The 11,681-nt window shown below is 38.9% G+C and overlaps 1 protein-coding gene across 1 annotated transcript in view; it reads right to left on the reverse strand.

Moving 5' to 3' along the window:
- The window catches only part of LOC140143905 (uncharacterized), a 44,510-nt gene extending 32,834 nt beyond the window's left edge, over positions 1–11,676 (reverse strand). Inside the window, exons 1-5 of the mRNA XM_072165733.1 lie at positions 11,470–11,676; positions 4,728–4,848; positions 2,956–3,099; positions 2,101–2,175; positions 404–556 (exon numbers count right to left, since the gene is read on the reverse strand). Of these exons, the coding sequence (XP_072021834.1) occupies positions 404–556; positions 2,101–2,175; positions 2,956–3,099; positions 4,728–4,848; positions 11,470–11,609 (633 nt within the window). The 5' untranslated portion in view covers positions 11,610–11,676. The remainder of the gene's footprint in view (positions 1–403; positions 557–2,100; positions 2,176–2,955; positions 3,100–4,727; positions 4,849–11,469) is intronic.
- Positions 11,677–11,681: the final 5 nt, after the last annotated feature.

The following is an 11,681-nucleotide window of genomic DNA, read 5'->3' on the forward strand; positions in this document are numbered from 1 at the left end:
TTAAACAGGTCGATACAAAATGGCCATGCGTGGCGGTGGATTCAACCTACCATGGCGATTTCTGCCATGAAGATATCGGGGCGATGACACTGTGCCCCATACACCTTCCAAATTTGAGCTTATAGACCTACAATTGTCAGAATTTGAGGCTCAAAGAACTGGAGCAGATCCAAATATGGGGCTGAAGGACAGCCTGAAAAGAGGACTCTTGACTGCCGCACATATCCGTACCACCATTACATGTGAGTGCCCCCCAGCTCTAACCTCTATTTGAATGAGAGCTCACTGAAAATTAGCAGTCTAATAAATATGGGTAAAATAAGGGTTCTTTATTATGCACCATCAAATACACACATAAAATAGATGGAGGAGTCCTCAATATTAGATCACCTTGCTAACTTACCAATGCGAGCTGTTCTAGTTGCATGCGTAACATCTGAATGACGCCCTCTTGCTGCGTAACTTGTTGCTGCATCTGTCGTACTGACTCTTCTGATTGTTGACTGCGTCCGGCCTGCGCACTCAGCTCGGCTTGCATCTTTCTTCCTGCATGTTTCTGAATATTTTAAAACAAAATTTATATAAACTTTTAAACAATAGTTAAAAAGCTTGGTATGAAATCATACATGCTTTCAGTTTTATAAAGAAATTTGTCAACAACTTACTAACCCTAACACCAGTAAAAACCACAAAATACCACGATGAAAAATTAGGCGCATGCATGCGTCCCAGGGTCTGCGATGACGCAATCACCCTAAGTGTGATATGCTCACGGAATTGCTGCTCGGGCAGCAATAACCCGTGCAGCTACCGGTCCGCGATCGTGTGCTTGGCATGCGGGGGGTCAAAGGTTCAAATCCCTGGGGTGCCAAGTTAAAAATTCTTCTTCTTCTTGAAAAATTCGGATCTTCTTTGACTTCCGATATCAAAAAGCTTGGGTCAGTGTTAGGGTTAGGTAAGATGTATTTTTCTAACAACCACAAAATACTACGATGAAAAATTAGGCGCATGCATGCGTCCCAGGGTCTGTGTGATATGCTCACGGAATTGCTGGCCGGGCAGCAATAACCCGTGCAGCTAACGGTCCGCGATCGCATGCGGGGGGTCAAAGGTTCGAATCCCGGGGGTGCCAAGTCAAAATTTCTTCTTCTTGAAAAATTTGGATCTTCTTTGACTTCCGATATCAAAAAGCATGGGTCAGTGTTAGGGTTAATATAAACACAATACAAAAAGAAACTCCTCACTTATAAAACCTGTCATAAATCTAAACCTGCTCATGTTACGAAAATTTGATTGACACCGTCATATGCAGTGTCTTGTTAGCTCTAACGTGATACCGCATTTGCTACCAAAAGCTAGACGTTCGCTTTTCGTATCTCTTTCCTTGTTGGAAAGGTATAACGTTGACGAGATAGGAACATCTACCGCACATCCAGGACCTACTCTGCCGTGTTTGGCTGAGTAACAGTACATGAACACGGTCTTTTGTGCCTATGTAAATTAGTCATTGTGTAAAGCTGTGTTTATACCTATACGTTACTCATCATCAGACTGAATCATTGTTGTTAACTGCACAAGTTATGTGTGCAATTCATGAGAACGTTGACCGACAGAGGGTGTCAATATAGGCCTACATGTCGCTTTTGAAAAACAGCGATTCATGCGCATGCTCAGCAGGCAAATAGGGCGGCGATTTAGTACACTGATCATGCGTGCGATTCAGATTTCTGCAAAAGCGATTGAGTATAAATGCATCTTTAGAAATGACTGGCGATTGTGTGTTCTCAAGTGGGTTTTATCATGTTAATTAGTGACCTGACACACATTTGTATTGGTTCGACCAAGCATAGATTTTTTGTACTGGATCGTTCAAGCATCTCCAACAAATTTTTCAATGTAAGTGCCTCTGGCCCTAGTGGAAGTAAAAACGGATACTATGGCCAGAGTTCTAGGGCTACCAAAAGCTCTAATTTGATACCGCATTTGCTACCAGTATATGAAATTTGGTGCATTTTGAAAAGTGACTTTATCGACTCGCGTAGTAACAAAAACCGAATAATTATCGCCTATAACGAGCTTATCATAGTAATTAGTACAAACCTTCCAATCATTGTTTAGTTTACTGATTGAGTCTGCAAGCTGCTGCCGGAAACTTCTCCTGACAATCTCCACCCTCTATACAAGAAGAAAAAGAAGGAAATGTTCAAATAGTTGTCAAGGTAAGTTAATTGATAAAGGGGACAGGTACATTATGCGCTTGTCTTCACCTACAAACATGGACTTTGAGTCCACACTTATGTTGTGAAAAACCAGAAACTTCGAAACGTGGACGTCCACGGTCGTAGGACAGTGGCAGAGGGTGCTATACAGCATAACTTTGCATATGGGGTAGGGTCCTCTATGGTATAGGTCCACGGTTAGCGGTGAACTATCAAAGAAGTCCACGTTTGGATTATGATATGTCTGTGTGTGGGTCCACAGTTTCACTGTTAACAACCACACACACAAAAAGGGTCCACAGTTGTCGGTGAAGGCGAGTAGGTGTGTGTGTGGCAATGGAAATTCAACTTCGAGCCCTTGTAGTCACTTCAGCTTATTCTTGTTGTACAAGAACGCTAACTTTTCAAGACAGCAGCAGTATCTCACCTACACATGAGATGATTGGGTCCGTGTAGCTGTGTGTAAGGAGGAATGCCGCTAATGAGCGTGGTTCCAATATGACGGTCGGCTCATGGTTGGCTTGTTGGTTGCCATGGGGGCTGGTCGATCAATCAGGGATCAGCGACAAATTTAGCTTTTAAGATTAACCCTTAGATACTCTCATATCTCCTACTCTGCTTCCATGACTTGTTTGTGTGTGGATGGGGGTGTGTAGGGCATAACATGTGTGGGGGGGGGGGTGTAAGGCATAACATGTGGGTGTGTGCAGAGGGGGTTATAATACTCAATACATACCTCAGCATGTCTTTTCTGTAGTTCATCAACTCTTTCATTAATTCTACAGTACATGTCCAGTGCTTTCTCCTGTAGCTTGTTCTCATACTCCGCTTCCATGACTTGTTTTGTGACAACCAGCTCACGCTTCAGACTTTTAGATTCCTGTGATAAAGGGCAAGGTTAATCAGAGGCTTTGTTAGGCTATCCCACTTGAAATAAGTCCAAATACTTGTTTTGGCTGGCACCTACTCATTTTTTGGTATGTCAAAATGCATACTGCATCAAATAAGCAATAAGAAATTTGAAGCATCACCATTCTTTAAGGGAAGGGGTATGAACGTTTGGACAGTATTTATTGTGGGACATTAGAGCACATCAGACATATCGAATTGCATTCGGAATACGAAGAATGTCCTTCTGATATCATATAATTTTGGGTTTTTTTGAAATTCACATTGTAATACACATTTGATGGCAAATCATTAAAAATTGATATTTTTGATATTTAACAGTAATCGAGGTAAACTTTATAAATCTGATGATTTATACTTAACGTGTATGTAGGTGGGATGAAAAGCCGACGAACAATTGAACATTTTGACCTTTCGTATTGAAGATATGGATTTTTTTTTCCCAAAACACCAAAAAAAAATAGGTCTTTTTGGGAAAAAAATCAATATCTTCAATATGAAAGGTCAAAATTTCAATTGATCGTCGGCTTTTCCTCCCAGCTACATACACTTTAAAATACATCATTAGATTTATAAAATTTACTTCGAGGACTGTTATATATCAAAATTTGAAAAATATCAAATTTTTATAATTTGTCATAAAATTTGTATTATATCGTGATTTTCAATAAATGAAAATTATTTGATATCAGAAAGACATGCTTCAGTATTCAGAATGGAATTGATACGTCTGAGGTGCTCTCATATCCCATAAAAAATACTGTCAAAACGCTCAAAACGCTCATTCCAGATCCCTTAACCCACCACTAATTGAATAGGCACAAATAATGTGCCAGGAATCAGGTCACAAGTTGCCAGTAAAGTCGTTGTGATCAGTATCACGCGTCATCGAAAGACAAGCTAATTTTTGAAGGAACTATGATTTGTTGCATTTTGAAGTGTTTTTTAAGATAATGATTACTTCTTTTTCCATTTCTCCTCCATTTTCTCTGTGTTAATAAAACTAATTCATAACCTCATTAATAAACGCGATGCGTGCGATCCAATAATATCTTATTATTTGCGAAAACGCGAACGCAAATCGAGGTCATTAATATCTCACAATTGACCGCAAAATGCGTAATTGTTCCAATATCGCACACAATTGACTTCTGCGTGCGCTGTATTGTGCGTCCAACAAATTGCGCGCGCGCTGGCTACCGTATTTGGATTGCGCGCTACCATATTTGTACAGATTCTGATACGCACTTTTGTTATTGGTCGTCTTGTTTTTAGCCTGATCGATTTTGGGAAAGGGAAGATGTAAAAATAGTTTATTTTTATAAACATTTGAGGAACATTTTGTGTTATTTTGTAAAGTTAAGAGATCAAAGTGACGATTATGAATGAGGTTAATAACTTTGCATCGGTAATATATAAGCCATTGTGAAAAATCTAAACATTTTGCTTTGGACCTCGGAATATCCCTCGGCTCGCCCCTCGGGATATTCCTCGGTTCAAAGGCAAAATGTTTAGATTTTTCACAATGCCTCCAAATAACCGATCGAGTTATTAACCTCTAATTAATACACATAAAAAACCCATCACCTACCAACTCACCTTGAGTAATGTTTGTAATACATCAGTCATCTCCTTCAAGTTGACTATCTCTGATTCTATAGTTTGTGTAGCCCTATCCTGGCTGAAGAACCCCACTTTCTGTTGATCAGCAATGGATGGTCTAAAGAACAATAATTTAAAAAAAAAGTAGATTAGCTACCGGTATCTTATTTAAGTTTACACAAGAACTCTAGCCTCAAATTTGCACAAAGCCTTTAAAAAATAATGTTCTGTTTCCTATAGGTATAAACATATAAAACACACATCACATAGCGCGATACAGGAGAAAGCATACACCCGCCTTGCATTGCGTATATATAGTATGCTACATTGACGCAATGAGCCTGTTCCAATTTGGCCAAGAAAATACTTAATTTACCTGTAGTACCCCCCGGTACTTAGATGTCAATAGCCATGGACTCCATGACTCTAGCCTCAAATGTGAAGCTATCGGTGAGAAAATTGTCCACGGAACTCCCTAATACTATACTTTTCTATTAAAATCAAAACAATGTCTTGGAAGTTGCAGTGACGGTACAATTACCGAATAGGGTGCAACTTGCTAGACTTGAGTCCAGTCCTCATTTACGCAGTTTAGGGTTAGGGTTTATGGATGGGGTAGGGCAGTCTTATAATAAGACTAGTAGACTTACACCCTATTAGGCAATCGCTACGCAGTGATAGTGCCAATACCGTGCTAAAAACAATTGAGACAATTGTTTATTTTGTGTGATCGCCGTATTGCGACAGGTTTGGCTGAGTGAATTCAGTATCGAAGTTACGTAATGTTACTATGTCAACGGGATCACGCGCTAGAGTAATGAACCACGATCGAAATGATCACCACATAAAGTATATGGCACTCGAAGGCATACCAAAGTAGCGTGATCCGGTAACCAAGAGAATTACGTAACCACTTCGATGCTGAATATGCCAGTGCAGTGAATATTTACTGATTGTAAAGATTATGAATAATTGATGTAAATTTCAAGCACCACACCCTATAAAGCAGAATTTAAGAAGATGTGTAATAAATATTATGACTATTTAAATAGGCATGACCAGGCCGTCATTTCTGAAAATAGCAGGAGCTCAGTTAGTCACTCTCCTATGTGTACTCAGGAGCTTGACAAGGAGCTCAATTATACAATATTAAACCATAGGATTTTCAAGAAGTGGATACTGTTCAGGAGTAAAGCACGAAATACAAAATAAAACTGACAATTACATGCACAACTCTGATTTTTTCCTAAAAATGGGCTGATGATCGATTTTCACAAAATTTTAAATGAGCCTATATATGGTCCAGGGTACACATAAAATTCCACTTTTCTCATAAATACCACTTCCTACATGTACCATTCCTCACATGAAGATGAGACTTAAACAAAACATATTTGGTGCATGTTCGTGAATTTTGAGCACATTTGAGGATGTAAAAGACCAGACTTGTGACTGTTATCGTCGCCGTGTTTTGAATTTCTCCTATAAATAGATGCCGTTAGTGTGACGCCATCACCGCGACGTGAGTTCCAAGTGCCCCGTTTCTACGTACGTACGGCATTCATGGCCCTACATGTACATTGTATGGTGAGGAAGGAACAATAAGGGCCATGATGTTTCGGGCTATGTATGCATGTGGTATTTCGAGCACTGCCAATAATAAATCATTGTATAGATCCCTGTACTACATGGTCATGATTGAAGTTAAGTTCCGTGAGTTCCATGGAGCTACGACTACGTGTATGTGTCGCCGCGATTTAGCGTGCATTCATCACCATATTCAAGTACATAGTCATGGAGTGGACTTTTTGCTGCTCATAAAAATCACTCAAAAAACATCTTTTTAAATATTTCTTTGCCGGACAAAAGCTGATGCGTAGCATACATTTATGTAAAGTTGATCAATCACAGATGACATCGGTGACACAGGTTTCCAAAGTGAGTATTTTACTAGATAACTAATATGCAAACTTACCAAAATAAAACCCTGGAAGCACCCTACTACATGTACTACGGGAGTACATGTATACAACTTGAGAACAAGTCCACAAACATTCGAAATTTGTAGTATACTACAACTAATGAACTACATCAAAAATGTAGGTATGCCAGGTAAACCTTAATTAACACATTTGCTAGTCAGCCAAATTTGCCTAGAACACAATACATATATTTACATAGAAATATTTAAAAGAACTGGCCGGTCAAGGAAACCTACATATGATTGTCTATACTTCACTTAAGGGCTGGGGTATGAACGTTTGGACAGTATTTATTTTGGGACATTAGAGCACATCAGACATATCGAATTGCATTCTGAATACGAAGAATGTCATTCTGATATCAAATAATTTTGAATTTTTGAAATTACAATTGAATACACATTTTATGGCAAATCATTAAAATTGATATTTTGATATTTAACAGTACTTGAAGTAAACTTTATAAATCTGATGATTTATACTTAAAGTGTATGTAGGTGGGTTGAAATGCCGACGATCAATTGAAAATTTTGACCTTTTCAGTATTGAAGATATGGATTTTTTTCCCAAAACACCAAAAAAATTAGGTCTTTTTGGGAAAAAATCCATATCTTCAATATGAAAGGTCAAAATTTTCAATTGACCGTCGGCTTTTCCTCCCTGCTACATACACTTTAAGAATATATCATTAGATTTATATAATTTACTTCGAGGACTGTTAAATATCAAAAATTCAAAAATATCATTTTTTTATAATTTGTCATAAAATTTGTATTATATTGTGATTTTCAAAAAATGAAAATTATTTGATATAAGAAAGACATACTTCGTATTTAGAATACAATTCGATAGGTCTGAGGTGCTCTCATGTGCCACAAAAAATACTGTCGAAACGCATTAAACCCTAGATCCCTTAACCCAAATATATGATTTTTTATGGTGATATATAAAGTCACTCGCACATAGAATTTTAGAGGGATTTTGATAGCAGTTCCATTAAAAAAAGCTGCTATCAACATGAGACTAATGCTGGTTTCATACTGCTATATATGCCGCTTGCCGCTGAGCTGAGCGGCGTAGCGCACACGCATTAGGCCCTACAGACAAACGGACACAATCAAGGCTTGTCATCTACTTGTCATTGCATTGGTTAATACGTCCTGCCACACACCGACACCGCCTGGCTAATAATTATTTGGTGTAGCAGAGACACTAAAATGAATACACGGGATCGATACACATGAATTGCTATGCACGATTTTGATATCAGACGAAAATCTTCGGATACCGGGTTAGAAAATGATGAATATCTCCCGTAAATGAATTTTTCTCAAGAAACCAGATGTGGTCTCATACACTTGAAAATATGTGTTGAACAGATATGATGGTCGCTAGAATGCGCTTTGAAAATTGGCCGTGCGCTTTGAACTCAAAATCGGACCAAAACTCTAATTTTATATTGCGTTGGTCCTGTATGGACTACATCGTGTAGTACAGCTGCACTCACTACTACATGTAGGCAGTATAAAAGTCGATGACCATTGACTTCAATGGGGTATACAAGCTTATTCACGCACAACCAAGATCAATTACATGGCTATTGTGAGTAGCCTTAGTCATGTCCCTCGACTAATTATTCGTCTCAAAGAGCTTCAAAGGTCTGAACCAAATGGCCAATCGTGGCTGTGGATTCAACCTACCAGGGTCGATGACACTGTGTGCCATAAAGTCTGACAGGGTCATATTAGATCTAATCCAGAAACACCACCGAAATGCTTATTTTGGGAATTTTGCTAGCTGAATCTTTTTGATGTTCAATCTTTGACAAGATGTAACTTTGCTACGGAAAGTGCTATGACAAAAAGGTTTTCAGTTTTGGCTTTCTTTACTCAAAGGGCTTTAATTTGATATCTATACTAATAAAATAATAAGCGGTCTCTATCTATCTGTCTATCTATCTGTCTGTCTGTCCGGCTATGCGTTTCGCCGCATCGTGCTGAAATTTGGGATATAGATAGGTATTGGGAAAAGCATGTTGGCCATGTGGTTTTGAAGGTCATCAGAGGTCAAGGTCAAAGGTCAAAATTTCAAACTTTGTCCGATCGGGCCCAAACTTGGTGGGTGGAATCCTTGATAGGAGGGGAATATAATGCGTGAAATAAAATTGAGGTCAACCGAGGTCAAAGGTCATTACGGAGGGGTCAAATTTCAAACTTTGCCCGATCGGGCTCAAACTTGGTGGGTCGAAACCTTCGTATGAGGGGGAGCATGAATAACATTATATGGAGGTCATCCGAGGTCAAAGGTCAAAGGTCATGGATTTCAAACTTTGTCCTATCGGGCTCAAACTTGGTGGGTGGAATCCTTGATACAAGGGGAATATATGCGCAAAACAAAATTGAGGCCAACCGAGGTCAAAGGTCATGATGGGGCTATATTTAAACTTTGCCCTATTGGGCTTAAACTTGATAAGTGGAATCCTTCGTATGAGGGGAGCATGAAAAAAATTACACCGAGGTCAAAGGTCATCTGGGGTCAAACAGTATCGCTATCATGCCAGTGCTCTCACAGCATCAGGGCTCTCACAGCTGCAGGTGCACTAGTATAAATATAAAATGATGCAGTTTGATGGCAACCCGGGGGGGCCACTGGTCATTGACAAGGGGGTATCATGCGTGGCCACGAAGTTTCAAATAGCACGCTAAACAAGTATTTACGAGGTCTGAAAATGCACCCCTAAACAAGTATGACAAGTGCAATTTCATACCCTAAATAAGTATTAACATTATTTTTGCCCCCATTAGAAGCAAGTAAATCAGTCATATTTTGACTCTAAAACCCTTCATGATAACTGGGAAAACACAAATTCAAAAGTTCATAATTTTTAACCTTTATTACATACTACATTTGTCTCAAAGGACCCTAAACACTGATTTATTGTACAAGGTATACCCTTTTTCTCAAATTTCCTTGTTTTAGATACCCTATTCGCGATACGTAAGTACAGTGCCTGATCATGAAAAAAGACCCTTTTTACTTGAATTTTTGGCCACGCATGATACCCCTGGTCAATGACCAGTGGCCCCCCTGGGGATGGCAAATTTGAATTCACCTGGCATACCTACAATGTAAAGCTGAATTTATACTCAATCGCCAAGCGATTGCGATTAAACGCTTTTGAAAAGCGATGGGCAATCGCCGAATTTTGCGATGCATCGCTCGTCGCTTTTGCATTTATATTTATCACGGTGATAGCGATTGCAGACGACAATTAAAATATTCTAAATGCCACATTTGAAATACATTTTTAAAACATCAGTTGCTGTCAATAATTATTGCTTTGAATTAAGAGCCAGTCTCCCTTATATATAGGTCACTCACTACACCACACCACACACCACTCTCCCTATACTCTCCCACCCTACCAAACCCCACCCACCAAACCCCACCCCCGTGCACCTCACACAGTTGACATTTCAAGGACTCAACCCAAGTCAACCAACCAGCCATACACACAATGGTACATGTAACTCCTGAAGGTAAAATCTACATAGTATCAGATCATCAGATCACCTGTATCAGACAGGGATATTTGTGTGTGTGGCACACTATGTAAACACTTGCACCCAGAGACTAGAGAAGCATACAAGTCATGTAAATGAAAATGAATTGCAATGTATTCAAATACATTACATAAAAATAACATCATCATCATCGTCATCATCATCATCACCTTCGTCATCATCGTCAACATCGTTATCATCATCGTCATAATAATAATAATACAAGCAGAAATTCACCATTAAAGGAGTATTTCGTGATCCTAGCATCCTCTTTTTATGACATTTTTCAGTACATATCCACAAAAAAGCCTATTCCCAAAATTTCAGTTGATTCCGATTTTATGCGTTTGCGAGTTATGCATGATTATGTGTATTACACTGCTCCATAGACAATGCGTTGTAATTTCGTTCTGGTGCACCAGAACGAAATTCAAATTTCACGATATCTTTGGCATTGCAAAACTAATTAATCTGCAAGAAATATTTTGTACATAAACATTATGTAGCCAGAGGTATCCAGTGGTGTAAAAATCTCAACTTTTTTGAGAAAAGTGGGGGGATGAGGCTGTGGATCACGAAATGCCCTTTAATTCTAAACATCTTTTCAAAATTGTCCCACACAAATGTGCAGCAGTGAGTAGTGAGCACACACAAACTACAGCACCCTACGCCCTATGTTTGAGATTGAGTACCAATTTACTGAGTGGGAACTGAGATGTAGGGTCCAGTGTGCATGTTTCTCTCTTTCAAGAGTTTTAATGGATTGGAAAGTTCCATGAAAGAACTCTTTGATATTTTTTATAGTGCAAATAGTCCGGACTCGAACGATACATCACTGAGCATTTGTGAAGTGTTTCATGATGGCAGAGGCTCTGGCGGGGGTTGACATCTCAAAACAACAAAATAAAAAGAGCCTCTTCGACTTCCATGACTTCATGTTTTTCAGCTTCTAATAATCAAGTTCACGCTATAAAAAGGAAAAGCGTCTAAATAAAATTGGGCAATTTAGGGCATTTTTTCAATAAAAAATAAAAAACCCTTCTTCCTCCTATTTTTCAAAAACCTGGACGAGAAACATGTTTTATTTTTTACTTTGCCTGGCCCTTGAAATTGAAGTAAGGTAAGCTTACAATTTTAATGTAATATATTAGCTCTACCATCTATAAAAGAAATAAAAGTTATTTAATTACTCACTTGATTTCATCGTCAGTGTCATCAGAATCCTCTGTACTGGAATAGCCAGCAATTGCATTTTCTTCTAAGGCTGACATGGTAAAATTTGATGCATTTGTACCCAGCAAAGTTGATTTCACTGCAACTTCAGCGGACGCCATTTTCAATCGTTGCCAGGGCTACGACCGCATAGCAGAATACACGGTTCTCCTTTCTCACGCAGTTATTTACGT

This window comes from Amphiura filiformis, unplaced genomic scaffold (assembly GCF_039555335.1).
Source record: "Amphiura filiformis unplaced genomic scaffold, Afil_fr2py scaffold_32, whole genome shotgun sequence".
Classification (NCBI taxonomy): Eukaryota; Metazoa; Echinodermata; class Ophiuroidea; order Amphilepidida; family Amphiuridae; genus Amphiura; species Amphiura filiformis.